Source organism: Agelaius phoeniceus, chromosome 19 (genome assembly GCF_051311805.1).
Source record: "Agelaius phoeniceus isolate bAgePho1 chromosome 19, bAgePho1.hap1, whole genome shotgun sequence".
NCBI lineage: Eukaryota > Metazoa > Chordata > Aves > Passeriformes > Icteridae > Agelaius > Agelaius phoeniceus.
In genome coordinates this window covers 5,806,137-5,831,503 of record NC_135283.1, presented here as the reverse complement: position 1 = coordinate 5,831,503, position 25,367 = coordinate 5,806,137, and the positions used below count along the sequence as shown (strand labels likewise).

Sequence of the window (25,367 nt, the reverse complement as noted above, 5' to 3'; positions counted from 1 at the left end):
CCGAACCTCCCCCACCCATTCCATAACACCATAAAAACCCGACACACCAAACTGTAGAGATAGAGATGTATTTGTGGTGATGTTGCATATTTAAGACAACTTTATATAACGGTTCTAACACAGAGTTTTGGCATCTTCCCGTGTGTGGCCCTTCTCCCCCCCCACATTCCTCCACTGCCCCAAAGCACCCCAGGCAGAAGGGGGCACATGACAGGGGGGCTGACTGCCAGCAGGTACCTGCCCTCACACACAGAGGTCTCAGTCCCCTCCGTTTTACAGTACACATCTTGCAACACCCACATCCTTAAATTTGTAGACTGGGAGTGTCAGACCTGCTGGGCGGAGAAGTGGGACATGGGAAAAAAGTTAGGATGGCACAGATCCATGGAGACAAAAAAACCCCACCAGCTCCTGAGACCCTGCTTTGAGCAGATTTGGGCCAGATGGGCTCCAAATTGTCCCCAGCTGTGAAGTGTCTTCCCAGGATGAAACCAAACCAAGACTTCTCCAGGTAGCATCAGTCTTGGAGAGAAGAATGTTAGAGGCAGTTGCCAAGGACATCCTGGGGGCACTGCAGGGAAGGGGGATGCTTCACTGCAACCCTTCCCAAGAGGAGGTGGCACCTATTCCCTCTGGAGCAATGGGAAGCAGAAACAGCGGAGCGAGGATGGGGCTGGCCAGACCTCATCTCGCCGCTTTGCATTTTGCCCAGGGAAGCACAGCAGGTCCCAAAAGCTTCTGCCGACGTGGGAGAACAGAAAAAGTCGGGTCAAGGAGCTATGGCACAAGGCAGCCCTCCAGGCACGGCTCATCTGCAGCAGGACATCGGTCCTGTGGATTCTATTTTGGCAGGGGATCAGGGCGTCCTTTTGCTGAAGTGGAGACAGAAGTCGCAGGGTCCACAGCGCAGCTTGTTGGGCCTGAACCACACACTGAGCACTCCACACTCACTGTTGCACAACATATCAGGGCTCCAGACATTTGGCATAGTTGGGCAGCTGCCCCACAATCTGGGGGCAACCCTGCCCCAAGGCCAACAGGTTACAGGTCCCCAGCAGCCCTCATCAGGAAATGGGCAAACAGCAAAACAACAACAATAATAATAAAATAATAGTAATAAAAAAAGGATGTAAACGACCCAGCACCCCGTCCTGTAGCACCAGGACACCCAAGGGAACAAGGTATGTTACAGTCTCAGGGGAAATGGAGACACAGGGACTTCCCGGCCAATGCGGGGTCTCGTCTCTATTGCACTTTTGCATCATATATATTTCTATATATATATTTATAAAAATACAAACTAAAGGGCTGGGGTGGAAAGGATGAGATGTAAACCCTAAGCCAGCAGCAGCTCCGTGCACATGGCAGGTTTTGACTCATTCGGTTTCTGCCCATCCCCAGTCCCTCATCAGCCCACCAGGGCAGCAGTCAGCAACAAGGGCCCATCCTGCCAAGTTCTAGTCTGGGGTGGGCAGGATGCTGAGCTGGTCAAGAGCCTGCCCACTCACCAGCCATCCCTCCCTCCCACATCACCCTTTCCTGAAGCTCCAAGGCCTGCAGAAACAAACACACAGCTTTTCCCAGGTGCCTGCCATGCCCCCACAAGGATGGGCACTCCAGCACGCTCTCCCTGGCCAGCAAAGGCTCATTCCTGCAGAGATGGGCAAGACGCACCTCATGCCTCTCTGCCCAAAATATCCCACAGGAGAAGGTTTTCCCCTGCTTGGATGTTCTCATTTTCTCTTCCTCGAGTGACTACGGTGCAAATGGCACAGGGTGATGTGGTCCAGAGACACCCCCCAAATCAGAAACGGAGGATGCTCCCTGCTCCCAAGGCTGCCCTCTGGCTGCTCCTGCTACCTCAGCCGCCCATCAGGTTTGACAGGCCCCAGTTCTGATTTGGGGTCTGGGGAGAGGGAGCTCCAGGAGGTTTTGCTGCAGGTCTCCAGGGAAGCGCAGGCAGAGGGGCTGCTGACACAGACATTTGCTGCGGACCAGAAGGTGCCGATGGCAGCATCCGCCCAGTCCTCCAGCTCCTTGCCCGTCAGCTGTGCCTTCTGCACCGCATCCTCCTCTGCCGCCTCGGAGCGTGGCAGGCTGAGGATCCCACCCAAGCCTTGGAAGTTCTGGTCCATGTACTCGTTGTGGGGGGGACCACCATGCAGCCAGTTGCTGTCATCTGGGAAGGAAAGGGAGAGAAAAGAGAGGGGATGAGCAGTGCAGCAACATTCTGGCACCCTGCAGGTCCTACCCCCAACTCCAGTTAGGGCACAGCACTCCACTCCTTTGCAACCCCAGCTCTCGTCCAGCACAAGGAAAAGGACACTGCCGCAGGAAAGATCTGACTGACATGGGCCAATGGGCTCTCCACATCTGCCAAGAGGATAGCTCAGTCTAAGGATTCACATGGGCAAGGGGCACCAGTGGAAAACTGGCTCCAGCCTGGTCATCAGCTGCAGCCCAGGGGCCAACACAGGGGGAAAGCACTTTGGACTGCCCACAGGGACACCCTCTCATCCAGCCCCAAACTCCAGAGCATCCTCACCTTTCCTGAGAGGCTGCTTGCGGTTGAAGGTCTGAGGCACCACCAGGAACTGGTTCTCCCCCAGAGGCTCCCAGAACTGGAGGAGGCGGATGGTCCAGACACCAGGGCGCAGGGGGTGGTTGAGGGGGGGCTTGTACTGGGTGAACTCTGCCTCAGCATCCACCGTGATGTCGTAGGAGGCGGCAATGACATAGGTGGGGTCAATCCACACCACCGTGGCCGTCAAGTTGGGGCCCCGTGACCACTTCTGCATGGCCACCGGCTCATCAAAAGGCCCCATCAAGCCTCCAAAATTGCGGAAGAGTCTTTCCTTGGGGTCCCACTCTGTGCCCACCTGGAGGGACAGGAAGCACAAGCAGTGGGACACTGGGCAAGGAGACACTATCAGCTGAGGTTCTGTGTTTCACCTCCCCAAAACAGAGAACACATAAACCTTGGCATCTAAAGCAATGGACACACTCCATGGATCATGCGCCAGCACTAATTCAGCTGTGCAAGGCCTCCTGCAGCTGCAGGCTCTAGATCTCACCTGCCTCTGAAAGATCCCCTTAAGGCCTATTCACCAACAATCAGCTCCTCACAAATAAACCAAACTCCCAAATAAAGGTTTCTTTTCAGAAACAATAGCAACTCTGTGTCCTTCTGTCCCCATTGTATGCAGCTGGGGCAGAGGAGGAATGGCAGCACAGTGTGGGAGAGCCAGGGAGAAAAGTGCCACATTTACCTCTAGGTTTTGCAAGCGGTTTGCCTGTCCTCCATGACCAGACAGCTTCAGAGCTCCTTGGGGCATCATCCACACCTCCAAGGATTCAGTCTGCCCAGTTGCCAAATTTTGCACTTCCTGCATCACCAGGTAACCCTGGAAATGGTCGTCATAGAAATATAAGTGCACACTGGAGGGGAAGCCTCGAGGCTCAAATCTGGAGAGACAGACAGAGAGGTTGCATATCTGAGCACAAGCATACTTCCAGCACAAGATAAAGGTCTCCTTTGGAGCCTGGGTTGAGACCACAGAAAATACCCTACCTGCAGAACTTGTCAGCCTTGGCTGCCGGCGTGGATGAGGCTTTGCGGAGCCCCAGCCTGGAGAAGGCTGTATAGAAGGTGAGGGTGACATCAGTGAGACCGCTGAGCCCATCAACACGGTCGTAGACATTTTCCCAGTAGGCCTTGAGGGCCGGGGTGTTGGCGGGGTAGCTGCCGTAGAGGTGCGTGTCCAGGATCTCCAGCACCTCCTGATTCACCGTCGACTCAAACTTGCGGGCAAAGAAGGTGGGTCTGGAGAGTTGCTGGAAGAGCACAGGCATTTCTAACAATGTTGGGGGCACCCACTCTGCCCTCCCACTCCAGCAGGATCCATCCTACCCACTTTGAAGGCACAGGCTAAGGAGCAGCACAGCACAGCACAGCCAGCCTGAATGTGGGATCCTCTATGACAGGATCAGTGGGAGCACACCAATATTTACTGGGAATGCAGATGGGTCCCCATCTCTCCCACCACCTCCCCCTTTCTGTGCCCAGAACTAGCCATGTGTCATCCAGCTCCTTTGCTGCAATCTTTACTCTGATGAGCCCCCACCCACCAGAGCCACTGCTGAGCCCTGCATTAGCTCTGGCCAAGTGGCACAGCCTGCAGGAACAGTGTCTTGGGCTCTGCAAGCCTGGAACTGCTGGAAAATCCTGCCACAACTGCTCTTTTCAGGGTTGGCTCTATCTCCCCCAAGCCTCCTGTGTTCAGTCCACATCCCCATGCACTGAGAGCATGGGAGACATTTCATCACAAGGCATTTTGACCTGCCAAAGAAACAGCACTCTGAATGGGTTTTACTAAAAAGGCATTTCCTTCAAGTGATACATTTGTAGGGAAAGAGCAGGAAAACAGGAGAGAAAGCCTAGGAATAGGAGCAATGCTGCAAGCAGAACCCTGGCTGCAGGGCAGGACAGTCAGGATAATCCTACTGCCTGTTTACAGACACATCCACACTGAGCCGCACTGGGGAACCTGATCATGCTCCAGTCTCTTGCAGGGACATGCACAGCAGCTGGCACTGCAGCCTGGAGTGCCCGCAGGACAGCTCAGAGAGAAGAGGACAGGGAGGGGAAAAAAGCAGGAAGAGAAAGGAGGATCTTTTTCACCTGTAGCCGAAGGAAGTCCTGGGGTTTGAAGTCATTTGGGGAGCACCCGCACCAGTCGACTATGTGTTTATATTGGCACTTACAGCCCAGCTTCCGGTTCCAGTTGGTCACTCGGAGGTTGTTATCGACCAGCGTCTCGCAGGCGTGGCTGTTCTCCAGGACCGTATGGAAGAAGGACTGTGCAAGGCAGAAAAGGGGCAGGACATCCAGTGGGATGAAGGACAGGTGGTTAATGGAGAACCCCACTCATAGAGGAGAAGGGCAGACCTCAACTGCTACTGAACAGAAATTTCCCCGTTCCCAGGAGAGGGCAACACTTAAGGGACCAGGCTTGCATCAGTCCTCATCTGACCCAGAGGACCTAAAGTTGGCTTGTATGTAAGCATGACCCCTGACCTATCTGCTCCTCTCTTCCCTCTTTCATACCTAAGTCTGGAAAAGGGGAGGCACAAAACTGCCTGAACAGAACCAGCAATACCCTTTGCAGGTACCCAGAGCAGGGATGAAGTGGATAAGATATGTTAAGCACAGTGGGAAGAAAATCTGTCCTGTGGCCCACAGCCAGCACCCACCTCAGCTGGCAGGAGTGTGTAGGTGTAGAACTGGCGCAGCTGGGACACCAGCTGGTCCTCAGCATAGACCACATATTCCACAAAGCTGCGTGTCAGTGAGAACCAGTCAGAGCCCCCGTCCACCACGATGCCCTCGGGGATGTGGCGTTCACCCAGTCGCCACATGTGGGAGTCACACTCGTGGAACAAGCGGTCCAGGCCCTGCTTCTTGATAAACCTGGGCATGGGGATGAGGAGTTAGGAGTGTCAACCACCTTGCAAAGTGCAGATGCAGAACATCCCCTCCCTGCCACAGCTGTTTCAGTTATTTTCTGAAATCCCTCGTTTTCTGTTCCTCCAGTTTAACTCTGCCTCTAGCTGAGATTACCTGGCGTTGTCTCGGCCATGTGACTTCAGGAAGTTCTTATCTCGGTATTTGGACAGGAACATCACCAGTTCATCATTGGTCCTGAGGTGGAAATCAGGAATCATTAATGCTCCTAGTAGCATTAGTAGCATAGAAGCAGCCCAGTAAACACTCATTCTGCAAGAGCCATTAGATACAAGGAACACAAAGCTGCTGACTCAAACCCTGTTTCACCACTGGGCAGACACAGACACAGCCTCTCTGCTGTCTCATGCTTCACATGCATGTTCTCCTACAACACCCAGACCACAGGAAAAAACAGCTTTGGAGGTACTTGCTGGGCTCCTCTGCATACATGGGTCCAGCCTGGCCCCAGAGCACCATCACCAGCATGTGGGTGCAATCTCCAACCCCATCTCCCTGAGCTCCCTGCTCCTCCCTGCCCCTCCCAAAGCTTCTGCACCACCACACAGCCCCAACACCTCCAGCCCCCTCCCCTGCCCCAGTAAGGCACTCACCTTGTGGGGTAATCAGTGGCACTCAGGTTGATGAAGAAGTCCCACGGCCACTCAGACAGTTCCAGCAGGTCCTTCATGCTACGCAGGTACATCTTCAGTAAGCTGGCACCTCCCCAGATGGTCACCATGCGCCAGGGTGTCACACGGATGTTGGGGTAGTGCCGGGCCAGCTCCACAGCCTCGCGATGGAGGTAGTTGGAGCGCTGCGAGGGAACATGGCTCACCCTCAGCAAGGAGTGCATCCTCCCAGGGCCCTGTTTTCCTTGCCACCAGCCCGGAGTCAGCCCTTGCAGCAGCCTCCACAAGGAGAGAAGCATCAAACAGGGCAGGGGGGATAGATCCTGCTTCTGTGGGGTTGCAGAAGTAGCAGCAGAGGGTCACAGCTCCACAGCAGCAAGGACTAACTCTATCCAGCCACCTTCCTCACTCACCACCACCCATGCCTCAGCTCTGCGCCCTCTCCCAGGGACTGATGGAGCACTGTTAACACCCACTCCCTCACCCCTGCCACACACCTTGTCAACGTGGATGTAAAAGAAGTGCTGCTGGTGGTACACGGCCTTGATGAGCCGCTTCAGCTGGCGGATGGCCCTGCCATGCACCACCAGCATGTAGGCAATGCGCACAGGCTTGCTGGGCAGCCCCTGCTGCAGCCGGCTTTCGTCCCACTGGATCACAGGGCTGACCTTGCCTGCATAGGGAGGGAGAGGGGTGTCAGCCACCCCCATCCTTGGTATCTACTAACTGGAACTCCTGAGCAAGGCAGGGGACAGCAGGGAAGCACTCAGCCTCGGGCAAACCCCAAACTGGCTGCAGTGCCAAGGCACGGTGGCACATGCAGCCCCTTGTGCTACACTGATGGGGATTTTGGGAAAGGGGGTGTCCTCCCCTGGTGCTTCAAAACAGATAATGCAGCTGGGCCTGGCTCTGACCCCTGCAGAACTGCAGAGTAGGATGAACAGCCCAATTTAAGAAGGCTGGCACAACTTTGACTGGATTACAGAGGCAGAGGTAATCTGGGAATCAGTGACAGATTGAGGCTGCTGTTTGCCAGGTGGGACAGCTTGGTGACATACGGAAGGTGGCCTACTAGCCTCCCAGGGATATTCCCAGTGCCCAGGGTGACCAGGAGCACTCCAGTAGGGCTCACCTGAGAGCTGGCAGTGGCGAGGCACGGACTGGGGCATGAGGCTGCCAGCCCGGTGCAGACACACCACATTGGCGATCTCCTGTTGGCACTGTTTGCTGCTGGCCCGGGCCAGCGCCGACAGGGCGTCTTTGCCCGTGATTTCACACTTGGGGGTGAAACTGTTCTCAGTGGGCTGGGGAGCCCCCTCCACGCTGCCCGTGTCACCCTGCTGGAAGATGGCCAGCTGAGCCTCCCCATGCAGCTCTGACAGGTTCCTGTGGCTGGAGGAATCCAGCATGGCTGGCAGCCTCCATCCTGGTTTGTGCCTGGCTGTGACGGCTCTCACCACCTTGGACACCATGGCCCCGGGGCTGTCCAGCCGGCCCCGCCACCGGCCATGCTTCCGGCTGGCGCTGCTCCGGCGCCCAGCAGAGCTGTCCGAGTCCTTGGAGCCATCGCTGCTCTCGGGAAACCCAGCTTTTTTCTGCCGCTCCTGTTGCAGGTTCATGTGGATGCAGAAGAGAGGACAGACAGCATTAACTCGGGCCTGCTTCTCCCTAGATCTGTCAGCATCCCCCTCAGAGCATCCATTCCCAGTCCTCACAGAGCTCAATGCTGCAGCATGACAGGTGCTCCAGGAGCAACCACTGTGCAGCACAGGACATTACACAGCCCCTTCACCACCCAAAACCCCAGGCTAAGCCCCAACAGGAGGCCCCTGCCTATGCCCCCATCATGAAGATAGCCAGTCTCACTCTCTGTGGTTGGGCTGCAGACTAAATAGACACAGTGAGTTGTGTGTGCACCAGCCACCCTCTAAGGTCTGCCCACCTGCAGGGACATCCCTGATGCTGGAGATGAGCACTGGGCTGTACTTGCTGGTGATGGTCATTTCATTGTGAGATTATTGGACCAACTCTTCCCTGCCATGATCATGCTGTGAACCCAAGGCCAGCAGAACCAGAGTCACAGGCAGCCACAGCTGTGCTCTCTGGGCTGAAAGCACTGGACAGGAATAGACCAAGGCCCTGCCCATGCACCCCTCCCTGGACCCTGGCTCCCCACGCTGGGCTGGGGCAGGCACTGCCATCACCACCTTCCCTAGAAACCCAGTCACAAACCCTCCTGTGGACGCAAGCAGATGTGCAAAGGGAGCACTTAATTACGCTTTGTTACCTCTGCCAGGCTGGCTGAACAGCAGTCAGCCAGCCTTGGGGAGAGCAGGGAGCTGGGAAGTTTGGATGCCACTCTCGGGGGAAAGAACTTTCCCAGTGAGTGTACCCGTGATGTCGGGGCCATGTGCTCCAGCCCACTGCAGGCACTCCTGGATGACAGGCAGGCAGCTGCCTGCTCCAGCCCAGCCTCCCAGGGCTGTTTCACAAAACCCCCAAACTCTGACTGCCCAGCAGCTGTGCCAGGCACCAGAGGGAGCTGTAAGTAACAACCAGGGGTATTCCTGAGCAGCATCAGCTCACAAGGATGGACAGATGCCTCACAAGGACAGCAGGACTGAACTAGCCCCTGGCACAAGACTCCCCTGAGGGTGTAGCTGCTGGGAAGGTCACAGCCAGGAGAAAGCACAGAGTGAAAAGGCTGGAAAGCATTTGGTGTGATCTGCCCATTTCAGAGTCCCCAGACTACCCATGGTGTGCTGGCACAGCCATGGCCAAAACCACTGCTTAAATCCCAAAGGGTTGGTTCAGCAGGGATCAGCCAAGCCTGCCTCCATCCAGACAAGTGTCACAGGCAGCCCAAGACAGGCAGTGAACCCTTCATTAGTCACCATGCAGGACCATCTGTTCCAGAGCTATAAATCTGTTTTCCCCACAGAGCATCACAGGAGAGGGCAGCTGGAAGGCCACAAGTGAGGAGAGAGTATCTTCCATGCTCCTACAGGAAGAGACTTGCTGATCCCACTCACATCCTGCACTCCCCAGCACAGCTGACCGTGAGACACCCCCTATTCAATGCCCACCCATGGTTACAGTCCTGCCCGTCCCCCTGGAAGGAGCCCTGCTCCCAGCTCAGGAGCATGCCTGGCTGCCTCTCCCAGTAGGGAAGTTGTTAGAAGCATTGCCAGCCCTTCCAGAGCTGCCAGCCAAGGAACTCAAGGGTTTCTAATTATTGCACCACAGCAGAGTGATCCCTCCACCCCAGCCTGGCAGGGAATGGCTCCAGCCACATTGTTCTGCTGCATTTAAGACCTTTGTGGGATTGTCAGTGAGGGTCCCCATTCCCTCCTTCTGACACACAGATAACTCCAGGCGGCAGCCAGAGCTCACTTAGAATCACAGAATCATTTAGGTTAGAAAGACTCACTAAGATCACCCAACTATTGAACCCCTGTCAAAGCCACCACTAAAACATGTCCCCAAGTGCCACATCTACCCATCTTTTAGATACCTCCGGAGTCTGTGACTCCACCACTTCCTGATCCAGCCTGTTCAAGGGCTTCACAGCCCATTTGGTGAGAGTTTTCACTAATATCCAACCTAAACTGCCCCAGTATAACTTGAGACCATTTCCTCTTGTCCTGTTGCTTGTTACTGGAGAGACTTGTCCTGTTCTGCCTCCTCCAATGCGACACTGCTACCCCAGAGTGAAACAGAGCCATGGGTCATGTATCTACCTGCACCCCATCCCCTGCACGGGTCCCACTGTGCCACGGGGAGGAGTAGAGCGAACAGCACCTGGTTTCTGCAGGATTCCCTCTCTGGCTGTCTGACAGGTTTCTGCCACATACCAGCACTTAGACAAAACCAGCACCAAAATGTTTCAAAGAAATCAGAGGAATCCCGAGTTAAAATGGCTGGAGTAAGTCCCCTAAAAACAAACTCTTTGTCAGGAAAAGTAACTATCAAGGAATCTCTTCTCAAGAAGAAAAGACACTTCATAGGAAGCTTCTCTTGTGGCCACAGCACACAGAGGACACCAGCACACCATCCCCAGAGAGGTTCCACCTCCTGCCTGGACAGACAAAGACAGGAGACCAAGTGGCTAAAACACTGCAGTGACAGATCCTCTTCTCCACCCACAAGGAAACTCTGTGGTTTGAGTTTTACTGGTGCCAACTCCACCACGGACTAAGAGCTTCAGGAAGCTCATGTGCTCATCCAGGAGCTGTGGGTGTCACAATGACAGAGGCAGGATTGCTCTGGTCTCTCAGGCTCCCACTTGTGTGGGGAGACCTGCTGACCACAGCAGGAGTGGGAATTTCCTCTCTCATCCATCAGTTTGGATAGGGATTGTGTTGTTTGATCCTGGTGGAACAAGATTAATTTGGTTTCCAGGAGGAAACACAGTGCTGATGGAAAGATGGACACAGATCCAAATACTCCTAGTCTGCACTCCATAAAGAATCCACTTGGTAAACAGAGGGCGCCTTGCAGGACCCCAAAATAGGGCTTGGGAAGAGAACTGATGGATCCAAGAGGCACAGCCAGCTCCACAGCGCTTCCAGGACTTGAGTGTCTCTTACTTTCTCCAGAGCCCATTCATGCTGGGGATGAGCTGTGTCTGTTAGTGGGAAGGAGCTATTTACTGTGGCAATTAAGAAATCCCAAACTTCCATGAATCCTTTCAGGCCTGCAAGGTCAGACTCTCCCAGGACTGTTCCTCTGGCTTTACCAGAAATGCCCTTAGGGAAATGGTGACTCCTCTAGGTCTGACCAAATCAGACGGCAGGACGGCACAGAAAACAAGAGCTTTGCATTTATAAGAATTGAGGTTAATTGGACTTTTTCCAGCTTGCTAATGGGTTCAGGCTGTCCGTGAAGTTAAGGATGGTTCTTGTCTTCTCCAAAGAGGCTTGTCAATTCCCAGGACTGCTGGTGGTGAACCAACTCTTCTCCAGGAAAGGGGACCCACGGACAAACCTGTTCAGCTGCCCAGCTCAGTTTTGGGATGAGACATGGGGAAACCAAGCAAGGCAGAATGAGCCAACCCAGGAGGCTGTGAAGGGCAGGAGCAGAGAACAGCAGACAAACCGTGTAGGATGGTACAGAGGGAAGGAGAAGCCAGGATGGGTGAAGTAATTTGATCAAGGTTACAGACCAGGCAAAGGAGCAGTTGGGCACTCCTTGGTACCAGATCAGTCTGCTCTCATGCTTCCAGTGCCTCCAGATCACGATCCTCTCCTTGCCACATTCACTGCGTGGTTCTGTGTTGGTGATGGGCATATGGCAGCACATGAGGGTGCTCATGGCCATTTCCTGTGGCCCAGGAGGAGGCCTAAGGCTGGGAATTCACCTGCTGAATGAGTGGTGTTACTCTAGAGACCTTCCCCACTGCAAGGGGCTGCCCTGTTCCCCTTCTCACCTCTTTGCTCTCAAGGAAAGCCTCCTAGACCTGCTGACCATGGGATCACCCTCCACACTAGGGAGGTAATAGGAGGCTTCAGCCACTCACTATGTCCACACAGACATAGCAGACCTGGACACAGTCTGGGCAACAATAGTTCCCAGACAAATAAACAGTTCCCAACAAATAAACAAATTCAAATTAACAACCCACAGGTAGGAGCTTGGTTTGAAGGTGGCAGCAATGTGTTTCATCAGCCCGGGTGCTCTTTGATTCCTTCTCTGTGTCTGACCTTGGGCAAACTCCTTCACCAGACCATGCCTCAGTTTCCCCACACTCACAAGAAAGAAGCAATGCATTTGGCCTTAGCAGGGTATTCTGGTATAAAGACATCAGCAGCTCCAAAAGGTCCTTGTACTCTCCCACTTCTCAGGAACACCTCTCACCAGAACAGCTACACAGGAGCTGACACAAACCTGCCAGCTCTCTGAACTCCATGTTTTTTAATTTGGGTGTCCCTGACCCCAGTTCCCCACAACATCCCCCAAACCACAAGTGTAAGATCCCCATCAAGCCCCTCATACTCCTCATTTTATGCCAGACCCAAAACAAACCCCCTGGGACACCAGCTCCTCTTCTCAGGTGCTGTGACCATGCACCGCTGCCGCCAGAAGTTCCCAGGCAACCTACCGCTGCCCACCCCACCGCCAACACCTTCAGCAGCCTGAGGCTGCAGGACCCCCACCCCGGGAACCCCATCCTGGGTCTGGGCCTTGCCAACCCCACAGAGCCCACCCTCTTTGTCCCCCCCCCAGCTCCCGAGCAAGGGGACACTCGCTACCCCCAGGGCACTGTCCCTCCCCAGGGCTCTCCCACGAAAGCCCCCTCCCAGCACCCATCGCCCTCCCATAACCCCCCAGGCCCACAGCCCCCCTCGGGCCTCCTCGGTCTCCCGCGTCGCCCTTGGCCCCCTCACGGCCCCCCCAGCCCTTTTATCGCCCTCCTTCAGCACGGCCCACACCCCCTCCACCCCCGTCCCCCCGGCAGGCCCCGGCCGCCCCCCTTCCTCCCGCGGCACACCTCGGCCAGGCCCTCCTCGTCGAGGCCGGCGGAGCTCCAGAGGACGAGCCCCTGGAGCAGGAGAATGGCGAGAGCCGTGGCGGCCGCCAGCCGGTAGCGCCGCACCAGCTTCCGCGCCCGCCCGCCGGCCACCATCGCCCCGCCGGCCACCATGGCCCGCCGCGCCGCCGCCACAGCTGCGCATGCGCAGGCACGGAGGGGCGGGGCTACGACTGTCATGGGGCGGGGCTTACGGCGGGGACGGGGCCTGTGAGGGAGTGTGAGCGTGTAAATGTGAGAGTGAATGAATGTGAGCTAATTAGTGTGTGAGCAGCTAATTAATGTGAATAAATGCGAGAGTGAATGAATGTGAGTGTGAGCTAATTAATGTGAGTAAATGTGAGTGTGAGCTAATTAATGTGAGTGTGAGCTAATTAACGTGAAGTGAACGAATGTGAGTGTGTTAGTAAATGAGTGAATGACTGTGTGTGAGTGAATGAATGTGTGAATGTGAGTCTGTGAATGAACTTGAGTGTGAGCATGTAAGTGAATGACTGAATGGGAGACAATATGAGTGTGAATGAGTATGAGTTAATACGAGTGAATGTGTGTGGGACTGTGAGTGATGTGAGTGTGCACTGGGGTGCACACATGGTTGTGTGTGGCCACCTGTGCACTGCTGTGTGTGCCTGTGCCACTGGTGTCAACTCCCCTGCCACGGCAGGGACACCTTCCACTACCCCAGGTTCCTCCAAGCCCTGTCCAACCTGGCCTTGGACACTTCCAGGGAGGGGGCAGCCACAGATTTTTTGGGCACCCTGTGCCAGGGCCTCCCCACCCTCCCAGGGAACAATTCCTTCTTAATCCTCCATCTAACCCTGCCCTCTGACACTGTGAAACCATTCCCCTTGTCCTGGCACTCTGGGCCCTTGTTCTAAGTCACCCTCCAGCTCTCTTGGGCCCCCTTTATGCACTGAGGGGGCCTTTTGGGGCTCTGAGGTCTCCTTGGAGCCTTCTCTTCTCCAGGCTGAACACCCCCAACTCTCTCAGCCTTTCCCCTGTGAAAGCCCCTGGGGGTGGAAGTATTTCAGCAGAAGAAATAGGAAGCAGTGGCTGGGTGGTGATAGCAGCTCCTGGGAGTTCCATGACCCTCCTGTGAGCTTTGTGGGCAGATTCTGCTGATAAAGCTGAGGGAACACTGCAGCCTCAATGGCCCTGAGAGTTTTAAGAGGAAGAACTTTTGATAACAGGGGCCTCCCCAGGCTGCAGAAGGGTTCTGAGCAGCCTGCTGAGCTCTAGGAGGACTTCCCCTTTGATAGGAGCAATTTAGTCCATGCCTCAAGAGCTGAGAGCAACAAGATTGCATCAGCATCTCCACACCAGCAGGAAAAGGCTCCCTACCTAGAATTCTTTAGAATTCTTTAGAATTCGAGGTGCAAAAGACCCCTAAGAACATCAAGATCATCCATTAACCCAGCACCACCAAGGCCACCACTAAACCATATCCCCAAATGCTACATCTACATGTCTTTTAGACTCCTCCAGGGATTGTGACTCTACCATTTCCTTCACAGCCCTGGAAGAAATTTTCACTAATATCCAATCTAAACCTCCACTGGCACAACTTGTGGAGTGTTTCCCCTTGTGGCATCCTGTTTCCTCTTGTCCTGTTGCTTGTTTCCTGAGTGAAGAGACCAACCCGCACCAGACTACAACCTCCCTTCAGGTATTTGTAGAGAGTGAGAAGCTCCCACTTCAGCCTCCTCATGGTTATGGTATAAATCAGCATCCCTGCCCTGAAACCAGATGGGTTGCAAAAAGCTACAGTGCCCAAATTCTCATGGCAAGGGAGAATCCACCTCTTTGTGCAAAACCACTTGCACGGAACCATGTATATGTAAGAGCTCAGGTTTTCTGCTCCCAGCCCATCACAAATGGACACCCATCCCTATGGCCTCTTTTTTGTGGGAGTGGATGGAAAAATTGTCTGGCACTGGGCTGGAGAAGAGTGAACACTCATGGGGAAGGGCACCAGCATGCCAGGGGCAAGACTGCATGGACTGTTCCAGCGGGGAGTGATGCTGCAGTAGCTGGTGGTGGGGCTGTGGGTTTGTGCTGGAGCCCCAAGAGTCCTTGTCCTTAAAGATCTAAGTTCTCACACTGCTGGGCACCAGCAAGGGGCAGGACCTGCTTTCAGGGTGACACTCTGCAACAAACCCTTTAGCAGGTGGGAACCTGCTGTACAAACACAGTCACACACCATGGCCAATGCTATCAGATTCTTGGTGTCACTGATAAAGCAGCAACAATTCACACAGAAAGTATTTAGTGGGTGCCAGAAAAAAAGTTATCAGCAAAGCAGAGAAGAGCAAGATGATGGTTACAGCCCATCTGTGTGCTCCCAGGCTGGGGGTAGTGGGAGAGAAGGAGCAGGAGCAAACTACCTGGGGGCCTGTGGTACGAGGGGTTGGGGGACATGCCATTTCTGCACCAAGATCCTGATACACCTCACCCTCCACATGAGCATTCCACACAAATGCACTTGGATATAACATTTCCCACTGTCCTGATTCCCAGGAGCTGCCAGCTGGCATTAGCATGAAAAAATGTCAGAGGTGAACAGTGGGTTTGGGAGCCTCAGCCCACATGAGCAATGCAGCCAAAGGAGCAAGTGGGATGAGTGGTGAGCAAAGGGAGCCAGCTCACTCACCAGCCCAGCCTCACCTCCCCTGCCCACCTCTCCCGTCCTGCCTGGTGGGTCTCTGGCCTGGACTACCCCACAACAAGGGGGAGAGCTTTATTCCCAGCACCACTGCTGTACGGATGAGGACTCCAAGTTGCATTTGCAAAGGCATGACTTTATCTTCAACCCTCTCTGTGCCTCCACATAACCTCATCCTCTCTGATGTTGCCTCAAAGAAACATCCAAACCTCAGAGAGCAACAGCTCTGCTATCGAGCTGGCTCCTACCTGAGCAGAACATCAACCCCATGTCCTCTGTGCAAGTCTCACTGGTGCTGCCAGCAGCAGGAGCAGCCCATGGGGCTGGGTGCTTGCTCATCTACCCCACACAGTGCTGTAGAGCTCTTCACTGGGCTGTGGAGCCGATGGCATGTTGGCGGAGATCTGCTCCTGCTGCAGCACGGGCTTCTGCACTCTGGCATATAACGCCTCTCTTTCCACTTCCAAAAGCTGGGAAAGGAGGGAAATAAACAAAAACATCCTTTGTGGGGCTGCTCCAGGCAAACACTGTCTGCTGGAACCTCTCTGTGATGTTTTAAGCACTCAGGAGCAGCCACAGGGACCAGAGAGGGAACCCACATTAGCCAGGGTCACTTGTACCCCAGTTTGGCATTTCCCTTTGTAATCCTCTCCTTCCCCACCCAGCCCATCCCGCTGCTCATTCTGTCACCCACCCACTCCAGCTTTCCTCCCACCGCCTCCAGCTTGGCAATGCTTGGCATTCTCCTACCTGAACACTCTGCCTGACCTCCGTGTACTCCACTGGGAGCGTTCCCAGGTGTTGGAAAGCCTCAGCATTGCTGTACTGGCTCTCAGCTGCGACTGGGCTCTGGTTAATGTCTGCATAGTTCAAGGCTTCTGCTCCCTGCTGGAGAAGGATGAGCTCTTACCCTGCTGCCACTCCCTGTCTGCATCCACAGGGGTGGGAATATCTCCCACCCTGTTGCCTGTCCTGAGTGGTGGGTGCTGAGCTGGCTGCAGGTGCACTGGGTGGGAATAAAAATTGAAGCAAGGGCTGGCTCAACATTCCCCAGGGGAATTCTTGTGACACCAGCCCCTCCTCAAGAGCTGGCAGCAAAAAATCAGAAAATACTTTCCAAGCAGTAAGCAAGGAGCAGCTACCCTGCAGCACTTCAGGTGTGATTTGCTGCAGGTTCCCAAGGCTGTTTCACCCAGAGAAGTAACTCCCATGCTTGGAGAGGCTTGGAGAGAAAGGTCTCAGATCAATCCTAAATTCCTTTCCCAGGAATACTCTGTGATAGTCACGGAAAGTCCCTGGTTGTGTCTTTCTGTTGGCAAGCAGAGCCCAAAGGATCCCTCCCAGCCTACAGCACTGTGAACCTGGCTGAAAGCAGCAGCTCTGGCAGCTCAGGATGCAATGTTTCCCCTCTTCATGTGAACTTGGGGCACAGAATTCCAAGAACTCATGAGGTTTTCCTTACTGTAGGTGACATGCTGCAAGTCCTGTCCATCTCTATGGCTGCTCCAGAAAGGGCTGGCTGAAGCATGGATGTGGCTGGACATGAGTGAAAACAGGAAAAGAAAGGTGTTGAGAAAATGCACTGCCACTGCAAATCTTGCCATAAAGCAGAACAGGAACGTGACACTCCATGAGCCATCTAAACTGGAGCAGCTCTTCAAATAAAGCCAGACCCCACCTGCCAGCTGGCAATGTCCTCTCCTGTCCCTCCCCATCCTTCACACTGGCTTTAAACTTTGCATCAAGCCTAATGTAAGCCTGGCCCATGCAAGTGATGATGCGCAGACAAACTCAAGCAGATTCTGTGCCCAGCAGCACCCACCCCAAGGGCTGTCATTCCCTGCTCCCAGGGGACAACACCCATGGGATAGCACCCATGGGATGGACCCACTGCTCCCTTGAGGGAAGGAAACCTCCTGGTGGAAGTCTCAATGATGGACTGAGGAACTGGATGGATCAGGAAGGGAATGGGGGAGGAAAAAGAAACAGAGGGAAAAATAAGGGAAGCAGAGCAGGCTCTGTTACAGAAACAGGATGTGTGTGGCACTGACATTTTCACTCACCCTTCTTCTTTCTGGAGAGTATTACTAGAACACCAGCAGCCACTACAAGCAAAAAAAGGACCACAATGACGGCTGGAGTGAGGATGTGCTCAACTACGTTCAAGCTGCAAGAAAAAAAGAATGAAGAAGACAATTTATGTTGTCATACTTCTCAGGATGAACCAGCATGGAGCAGGGTTGCAGGAAGCAGCTGTGGGTGACATAGGAAGTAGCTGTGGCAGTAGAGTGGCAGGGCTTGCCCATCACAGCAGGCATGGGATGGTCAGGCTGCCAGCTAGGCATGGAGCAGAGCAAACCAAAAACTGCAGAAGCAAAAGGATGCTTGGGTCTGAGAGCCACTGTGTCTTCAGTGATTTAAGGATGGTTCCTGCATTTGCTCTGGTTTAACTCCACTCTGTGTTAACCTTGCTTGTAATGGGCAAGCAGGAAAAGTTGGTGAGCCAGCACACCCTTGAGTGTGCTGATGCAGAGTCTCAGCTTTGTCTGCTGCTGGCATCACCTCCCACAGGCAGGAGAGAAGAGGGGAAGATCTAACCCACTGGTTTCATGCTTTTTCAACTATCTCTACCAGGCTGTATGTAACTACAAAGAACAGGACACTGGGCAGCACTTGGCTTCCCATGAACAGTCTCACTGAGTTTTGGGGAAGGAAATGGGGTTGGTATTGCAGGCAGAAACCACTTCTCCCATGTGACTAGAGGCACTGGAATTACTGTCATAGAATTAGAGAATTATTTGGGTCAGAAGGGGCCTTAAAGATTATCCAGTTCCAACCCTCTGTCACTGGAAGGGACACCTTCCACTAGGTCAGGTTGCTCTGAGCTCCATCCAGCCTGGCCCTGAACACTTCCAGGGATGGAGCATCCACAACATCTCTGGGCAACCTGTGTCAGGACTTCACCACCCTCACAGAGAAGAATTTTCCCACATGGAGTGGTCTCTAAAGGCAAAAACAGGAGGTCTGGATCCTTAAGGGAGGTGTGAGGTATCCTATGGTTGCAAGGCTCCAGCTGCACCAGAGAGTTCATGGAGGAAAGTGGCTGCTGTAGGCAGGAGCTGCTACTCACAGTTGAGGGGTGGAGGGATTTGCTGTTGATTGCAAAATTTCCTCCTGGGAAATTGTCTGTGTGTGGCCTGCTACAGAGAGAATGAGATCAGAGGACGTGGTGGTCACGTAGGTCGATGATGGGGGGATGGAAGAAGCTGTAACAAAAAGAGGAGAGGCATGGTCGATCTCTGTGGAGAAAGATGCTGTGGGTTTTGCAGTGAGTCAGAAGTGCCATACATGCTGTCACAGGAGGAGAAGCTGGGTTCCCTCTGCCACATCCAGGGGGCACATCTTGAGGTCAGAGTACTGTAAGATCCTTCCTCTGCCCATGAGGCTTTTCACAGTCTCAGTCCCCCCAAAAACATGCACAAAACAGATTCACCCTGCAGAAAGGGGTCTGGGCACCCCATGCCCAGTTTAGTACTAGCACAGCAACCACACATATATATATATATTGTCCTGCTCTGCAGGCTGATCCCTGGCAAGGCAGTGGCGAGGGATGTTTCCCAAGCCCAGGGCCTGGTGCCCAGACATGCTGCCTGTCCTAAGTGGGAAACAGGGCAGCACAGTGCAATGAGGAACACCCAGTGTTATACAGGAAGACAAGGAGGGCACAGAAAAGGCCAGCAAGAGCTAATGAGGAAGAAAAGTGGTCACAGAGAGCACAGTACACCTCAGTAATGGAGATGGCTGAACCAGGGGGGGCAAAGAAGGGTCTCTGGGTAGAACAAAGAAGAGGGAATGAGTGGTGGTGGCACCTACTGCACTCTGGTGTCACACCCTGAGGCTGTCCCACCTGCATGGCACCCATCAGCTCCAGGCTGCTCACATTGAAGCCCCTGCTCCAAGCAGCTGGAGGAGGACACATCCAAGCTGGATCTGGGGGCCCTGCAACCCACAAGTACTGACCTGGGAGCACAATCACCTCCACATCCGCACTCTCATCACGAAGAAACTTTCGCACTCCACAGCGGAAGGTGCCCGCGTCCTCCTTGGACAGACCATCCACAGTCACCGTGAATGTCCGGTGTGTGCGGTCGTCCCGGATGGAGAACCGGCCCTGCAGCACCTCGGGCTGCGACTCCGAGGTGATGACGATGTCCTTACCACAGGTATAAATAAACCCATTTGGTATGCACCAGTATTTCGGGTACTTCTCCCACTTCGCCTGGTACGTGCAGGTGACCGACAGGGAACTCCCCAGGAATCCCCGCACGGAGCCGGGCCCCGTCACTGCCCCGCAGCCTGTGGAGACACACGGAGCCGCGGGAGTGCAGCCGCCGCAGCGGCACCCCCCGCCCGACGGCGCCGCCCCGGCAGTCGGGGGCTCCGGCGCAGCCTTACCTGGCAATAGCGCCCAGGCGAGCAGAGGCAGGAGCTGCATGGCCGCTGCGGGACGCCGGGGCTCAGCGTGTGCCGCTCCCGGCTGCTCTCGGCGGAGCTCGGCCCGCCCCCGGGCACGGTCACCCAGTTGGGGTGGAGAAGAGGAACCCGGGACTGCTGGGCAATGGGGCCGCCGGGGATGCGAGGGGAGGGGGGTACGAGAGCGTTTGTTGGAGCCGGCGGGGGAAGCAGGGAGGGCCCGGCGGGGCCTCGGTGCGGCCTCCCCCGCCCGCGCCGTCGGGACCGAGGCAGTCGGGGTCGAGCGGCACCGGCCGGGGCCGTGGGGTCCCGGCGGGGGTTCAGCGGCCCCGCACGCTGACTCCGAGCACGGCCGCGCTCGTGGCCAGCAGCGCCAGCAGCTGCAGCCCGGCCAACACTGGGAAGTAGCGGAAAGTGCCGCGGGACCCCTGCGGTGCGTCCGGAGAGAGCGTCGGGGTTGCAGACGCGGGGGAAGGATGGATGCAGCGGGTGCCAGACGGGCCCTGTGTTCCTGTCACTCTCGGGGTGAAACCTCCTCCTGCAGCGTGGTCCCGGGCCCCCAACGTGGGGGTCACTGTTGCCGTGGGGGGAAAACGTGCAAGGACCGATCGGGGTTGTGATAACCTCCACATCAGCACTCTCATGGAAAGGGAAAAATCCCTTTTGCATCCCACAACGGAGCGAGCCCGCATCCTCCTTGGCCAGACCCTCTGCAGTCACCCGGAATGCCCGGAGCACGCAGCTGTTCAGGATGGAGAACCCGCCCTGCCGCACCTCGGGCTGCAATTTCGCGGTTACAGGTAACAGCAGTACGTGTACTCGCTTTGCCCCAGAATTTCGGCAACGTCTCCCGGCCAGGCTGGTGCGTGCAGGTGACCCGGCAGGGTTTCCCTCAGGAATCCCTGCACGGTGCCCGGGCCCTGTCACTGCCCCGGGACCTGTGCACGGGGTCGCAGGAGCGCTGCAGCTGCCCGGACACCTCCCGCTTCTTCTGCTGGATGCAGCGTGGGGCTCCAGCCCAGGCGGTGCACTCAGCCCTAGCTGGCAGCAGTGCCGAGGCCAGCACCAGCAGGAACCACATGGACGCGCTGGGACAGCCCTGCTGCTCAACTTCATTGTGTCCCTGGAGCTTGGCTTCCTCTTTTGCCTCTGGTACCACCTCCATTGCTGCTGAAATCCATCAAGATCATGGCATTTCCTGTTTCCTAGAGTTTAGGGCTTCTCCTGGTCACTGAGATTACTTGCTGTGCACTGTCCTCTTTGCCATCCCCCGGAGCCTCTGCTTTCTTCCTTCAGCCTGGCCCCCATGTCAGGACACAGCCTGCCTCTCACTGCCACACTGCCCAGCCCCTCTGGCCAGGCAGGGCACCCAGGGGGAGAGGTAGCTCAGCACAGCACAGGGACCACCTGAAGCCCAGACAATCCTCCAGGCTGGGCAGTGCTCCTGCACGGCCTCCCTGTCCTTCCCAGGGGAATGAAATGGGTAACCCCAGGGCCTTATCGTGGTGCAGCTGGACAGGAGCACCCACGTCTCCTGCCAGCACAGCCCCTCTGTGGCTCAGGAGCCCCATGCTCTGATCAGGTCTCTCCAGGCCTCCCCCTGTGTCCCCAGTCCCTGCAGCTGCTGAGTGGGGAGCAGAGTTGTGGAAGGACACCCTTGCCCGGCTATTGCTAAGCTGGAGATGGGGATTTGGTGGACCAAGCAGAGGTGGCAAGGGCTGAGGCTGCTGGGGCTGAGGGCTCCTCTCCCCATGAGGAAGTTCAGCTGGGCCATGGTGGAGCCTGCATGGCCCCTGTGACCCCATGTCGTCCCCACCCCTCCCCGGGCACAAAGCAGCATGTCCCCACACAGGTATGTGCATCAGCATTGGCTGCCACGGGCATCGCAGGCAATGCTGGCAGCTGAAGGAAGGAGCAGACAGACAGACAGACAGACAAGCAGACACGGCCCTGCAGGATACCTAGCCTTTATTGCAAAATTGTCTTTGGTTGGCAGCTGCAGCTCAACAGACACAGGCTCTCTGCACCTCAAACCCTTCCCTCTGCAGCGCAGGGGCTGCCAAGAGGGGCCGAGGCTTTCCAGGGCCAGAAGTTCCCGGATCCGAGCAGCTCCCGGCACGGGGCGGACGTGAGGGGTGGCATGGCCCCAGCAGGGTGGGGGCCAGTGGGGCAGGAGGGCGTCCCTGAGGCTCAGAGGTGTTTGGGATGGGTGGGCAGCCCTGTGTCCTGGTGCTGCTGGATGCCTCCAAGAGCTGCAGGATCTCCTGGTCACGGCTCCTGCCCCGGCTCCTCACCCAGGCTGCCCCAGCAACCACAGCTAATGCCATGGGCACCTTGATGCTGAGCAGAAGCAGCAAGTGGATGACACTGGGCTGGGACCTGTGTAGGAGAAAGGAGGTTGTGCTAGAGCTTTAGTAGGGTCTGGGGAATGAGGAACGGAACTGGGGCACTTGCGTGCCTTCCAGCTGCCCTGCTTGCCCCCAGGATGCTCCTTGGGAACTCAAAGCCAGGTGATACATGCATGGGAAATGAAGGTTTTGGCTAGGGGATGCTTCTGGGGGCTTTCCTGGATCCCAAGCCCTGACTCACAGCACTGGAGGCTCCCCACAGCCCCTGGGGCACAGAGGGTTGGTGGTCAATGGGCTCAGGTTGCTGTCCTCAGTTGTGTTTGAAACAGCTGGCAGAGAAAACAGAGTCAGAACAAAGTAGATATCCCCACACCCTCTGTCCTGTACCCTGCACAGGAGTCTCTGTCCCTGAGACTTCAGCAATGCAGGTTCAGGGTGTGGTTATGGAGGTATCCAGGCAATGCCCTGAGCACTGCAGAAGAGGAAGAGGAACAAGGGGGAAGTTTAATGGCAGCTTTGCTTCCAGCCCTGTTTTACCTGCAGAGACCATCACCTTGGTGCTGTGCCATCGGTTGATCCCCACTTTCTTCACCCCACAGGAGTACTGGCCTGCATCCCCTGGTGTGACACTGCTCAGTGTCACTGTGAAAGAATTCTCTGTGTGGTTGTCCCTGATGGACACCCTGTCCTGTGTCACTGTCACCTCTGAGCCGTCGGTTCGGATGATGGAGGTCAAGCAAGGCCAGAGGGAGCTTTTGCGACACCAGTACTTGGAGTTGAGCTTGTAGCGTGGCTTGTAGCTGCAGGACACTGCCAGTGAGCTGCCCTGCTCAACTGTCACCTGCTTGGGGCCTGTCACTGCCCAGCCACCTGCAGGGGACAGAGAGAGGAGCTGTAAACCCGTTCAGGCATTGCCTCAGGGAACCATGAAGGGTCTGAGCCCAGGGGCTGCAGCCCGAGGGAGGCTGTGCCTGTGCACCCACTATGCCCGTGAGCAGTGCTGAGGTGAGAAGTCACCAGTCATTAATAAAACAGCCCCCATCAATGGTGTATATTAGTAAGAGAATGAAAAGCCTTATTCCCAGGGTTCACATGGCAGGGAACAAGCAAATCTCAGAGATCACACCCTGTAACTACCAGAGGAAAAGTTTGGGGTCAGCTGGTCTTTTGCTATGACCACAGTGAGCTTCCTTGTCTGCTTCAGCCCCAGCCTCTCCACAGCTCTGCCAGAACCCCTGATACAGATTTGCTGACCTGTGCTCGTGGCTCTCATGAGGAAAAGGGTCCAAACCAAGAAAATCCTCATTTTCCAGCTTCTTGCTCCTGAGGTGGCATTTTCCCTGTGGTTTTTCACAAAAAATCCTTCAGGATGAAGCCAGGCCCACACACACATGGATGTCCTAAGAGTTTTCCAAGCTGTGTTCTCCTGTCACTTCTTTGGGCAGTGTTTACCCACAGATCCTGGATGTCTTCTTTTTAAGACAGTTACTTCCTCCCCTTCACCCACCACCCGTGACTCACCCTGGGGTGTTCCATGACAGAGATTCTGCTTTTTATCTGAAATAGTCACTGAGTTCCCAGGAAAATGCCAAAATGCAGCAGGTTCCTCCACCATGATGCCCATCCCAGCAGGGACCAAAAACCCTTCCCCTGCACAGAGCCCAAAGGATTTTGGGGAGTTTTGAGAGAGCCTGGCCAGAGCAGGATGCAGGGGCTGGGGTAGAGTGCAGCTCAGCCCCTGCTGATGGACTGGTTGGGATGCTGGGTTTCTCTCCCAGCTCTGATGGATTGGGATGATGGACTGTGATGATGGACAGCCATCCAACCCCCTGCACTGCTGCTCTCTGGCTCTGGAGTGGGCTGCCAGCTTGAGCTGGGCTGCTTTTTTTTGTTTTCTTAGGCAAAAGAATCTTATTTTCCTCCCCAAACCACCTTTTTTGTCACAGCTGTGGGATTTTGAGTGACAACGCTGTTTTTCCCAGAATTAAATTTAAAGTTTCAGAAACCCAAATACACAAAGCAAAGCTACTTCCCTGGCTTTCTTCCAATATGCCCTTTGGAAAGAGCAGAAAGCACAAACCTCAGAATCCCTTTCCCTCTCAATGCCTTGCCATGGCAAGAGGAAACTCTGGGTTTCCCTTTGGGTCATCAAGTAACTCCTTCCTTCCCAGCTGACTGGTTGTGAGCCAAAACGCTGCAAGTAACACCAAGATCTAAATTTAAAAAGTGGCTGGAGATGGCAAATCTGCTTTGTGCTGAAACACTTCCCACTCCAGCCACCTCATCTTCCGTGGGGATGCATCCTTGTAACTCCTGGAAAAATCACAGTGCATCTTTCCCACCCTTCCCTTGGCATGAGAGGAGGACTGGGACAAGTGGCTCGGAGGTAGAGACTCTGGATGGAATGTGTAGAGGGAAGGTGCCTACAAAGGTATTTGCTGCATGAGGATTTTGAGGGCAGCTCAGTTACCTGAAAGCAGACAGAAGCACTTCTTCAAAGAGCCACTTTGGTTGAGTTGCTGGGAAATTTTTCAAGCCACATCCATGCTGTGTCATTACTATCACATCACCATCAGATGTGAGGTGTAATTTCCCTATTTCCCAGGTTTGTGTCCTGGGCAGGATGAGCAGCTGCCCAGTCCAGTGCAGGGGCTTGGACCCCCAGAACAGACTGAGGCCACTTTCTCCCCATCATGGCAGTCCCCAGGACTGTGTTATACCCCAGAGAGCTCCTGACTGTGTCAGTGGAAGATCTCCTTCCATCCCCTGAGGACACAGCAGTCATTTACAGCAACCCAACATCAGCACTGTGACTCCCACATGGGGTTTTACTCTGATACTTCTCCTCTCATCTGCTGTGTGAGACACTGTCCGGGGGCTGTCAATGAGGGGTTTGCAAAGGGGATGGCTCCAGCTCAGTGCCTCAGCCCCAGACAAACAGCAGTGTGTGAACATCCTCCTGGAGCGGAAGGTCAAGATGAGAGCAGGCAGGAATGAGGAACCCCAGAGTGCTGACACAGAAGTCTGTCACAGGAAGATCTGCCCAGTTAAAGTGAGTGTCAGTTGGAAGGCGAAACCAGAAAGGGAGTAGAGCAATTCAGGGGCATATCTGTACAACAGAGCATGATGAGGAATCACTCTGTCCAAAGTGGGGAGAGCCCTGCAGAGAGCCCCCCTGACACCCTCCAGCCATGGCACGGGTGCTGAGGTGCTCCAGAGG

General features: G+C 55.2%; 4 protein-coding genes across 5 annotated transcripts; all 4 read right to left on the bottom strand.

Moving 5' to 3' along the window:
* Window positions 1-52: 52 nt before the first annotated feature.
* On the bottom strand, window positions 53-12,760 carry XYLT2 (xylosyltransferase 2). Its single transcript, XM_054645243.2, has 11 exons — window positions 12,626-12,760; window positions 7,268-7,739; window positions 6,633-6,808; window positions 6,118-6,320; window positions 5,621-5,701; window positions 5,254-5,470; window positions 4,682-4,858; window positions 3,572-3,834; window positions 3,270-3,465; window positions 2,546-2,879; window positions 53-2,179 (listed from the first exon to the last, which is right to left on the bottom strand). Exons 1-11 carry the CDS (start codon window positions 12,758-12,760, stop codon window positions 1,857-1,859), a joined length of 2,577 nt encoding a protein of 858 aa, XP_054501218.2. The 3' UTR covers window positions 53-1,856.
* Window positions 12,761-14,945: 2,185 nt separating this feature from the next.
* On the bottom strand, window positions 14,946-19,879 carry LOC129128142 (CMRF35-like molecule 2). 2 transcript variants are annotated; one of them, XM_077188233.1, is made up of 7 exons: window positions 19,782-19,879; window positions 19,347-19,682; window positions 18,457-18,592; window positions 17,390-17,493; window positions 16,789-16,862; window positions 16,077-16,214; window positions 14,946-15,796 (listed from the first exon to the last, which is right to left on the bottom strand). In XM_077188233.1, exons 1-7 carry the CDS (start codon window positions 19,819-19,821, stop codon window positions 15,662-15,664), a joined length of 963 nt encoding a protein of 320 aa, XP_077044348.1. In that variant the 5' UTR covers window positions 19,822-19,879; the 3' UTR covers window positions 14,946-15,661. The 2 variants fall into 2 exon arrangements, with proteins under 2 accessions (XP_077044348.1, XP_054501241.2); XM_054645266.2 differs by having other exon boundaries at window positions 16,077-16,211.
* A 240-nt stretch (window positions 19,880-20,119) lies between these two features.
* Window positions 20,120-20,964, bottom strand: LOC143695531 (uncharacterized). Its single transcript, XM_077188506.1, has 3 exons — window positions 20,719-20,964; window positions 20,405-20,579; window positions 20,120-20,373 (listed from the first exon to the last, which is right to left on the bottom strand). The coding sequence occupies exons 1-3, from the start codon at window positions 20,962-20,964 to the stop codon at window positions 20,120-20,122; spliced, it is 675 nt and encodes a 224-aa protein (XP_077044621.1).
* An 838-nt stretch (window positions 20,965-21,802) lies between these two features.
* LOC143695530 (protein CD300H-like) lies at window positions 21,803-23,580 on the bottom strand. The gene is made up of 4 exons (XM_077188504.1): window positions 23,402-23,580; window positions 22,685-23,017; window positions 22,389-22,476; window positions 21,803-22,178 (listed from the first exon to the last, which is right to left on the bottom strand). Exons 1-4 carry the CDS (start codon window positions 23,538-23,540, stop codon window positions 21,803-21,805), a joined length of 936 nt encoding a protein of 311 aa, XP_077044619.1. The 5' UTR covers window positions 23,541-23,580.
* Window positions 23,581-25,367: the final 1,787 nt, after the last annotated feature.

What these genes read in the sequence shown, in the direction of transcription:
- LOC129128142 (XM_077188233.1), bottom strand. Translation starts at nt 19,821, where the DNA reads ATGCAGCTCCTGCCTCTGCTCGCCTGGGCGCTATTGCCAG. An exon ending in ACTCTCCAGAAAGAAGAAGG is followed by an intron (nt 16,863 to 17,389) that starts GTGAGTGAAAAT and finishes ACTCATGTCCAG; the next exon opens with CCACATCCATGCTTCAGCCA. An exon ending in AGGTCAGGCAGAGTGTTCAG is followed by an intron (nt 15,797 to 16,076) that starts GTAGGAGAATGC and finishes CTCCTTTCCCAG; the next exon opens with CTTTTGGAAGTGGAAAGAGA.
- XYLT2 (XM_054645243.2), bottom strand. Translation starts at nt 12,760, where the DNA reads ATGGTGGCCGGCGGGCGGGCGCGGAAGCTGGTGCGGCGCTACCGGCTG. An exon ending in TTTACATCCACGTTGACAAG is followed by an intron (nt 6,321 to 6,632) that starts GTGTGTGGCAGG and finishes GTTCCCTCGCAG; the next exon opens with CGCTCCAACTACCTCCATCG. An exon ending in AAGGCTGACAAGTTCTGCAG is followed by an intron (nt 3,466 to 3,571) that starts GTAGGGTATTTT and finishes CTGTCTCTCCAG; the next exon opens with ATTTGAGCCTCGAGGCTTCC.
- LOC143695531 (XM_077188506.1), bottom strand. Translation starts at nt 20,964, where the DNA reads ATGGAGGTGGTACCAGAGGCAAAAGAGGAAGCCAAGCTCCAGGGACAC. An exon ending in GGTCCCGGGGCAGTGACAGG is followed by an intron (nt 20,580 to 20,718) that starts GCCCGGGCACCG and finishes GCGAAATTGCAG; the next exon opens with CCCGAGGTGCGGCAGGGCGG. An exon ending in GGTTATCACAACCCCGATCG is followed by an intron (nt 20,374 to 20,404) that starts GTCCTTGCACGT and finishes CCACGGCAACAG; the next exon opens with TGACCCCCACGTTGGGGGCC.
- LOC143695530 (XM_077188504.1), bottom strand. Translation starts at nt 23,540, where the DNA reads ATGTGTGTGTGGGCCTGGCTTCATCCTGAAGGATTTTTTGTGAAAAAC. An exon ending in CATGAGAGCCACGAGCACAG is followed by an intron (nt 23,018 to 23,401) that starts GTCAGCAAATCT and finishes TGTCCCCTGCAG; the next exon opens with GTGGCTGGGCAGTGACAGGC. An exon ending in TGTGGGGAGCCTCCAGTGCT is followed by an intron (nt 22,179 to 22,388) that starts GTGAGTCAGGGC and finishes TCTCCTACACAG; the next exon opens with GTCCCAGCCCAGTGTCATCC.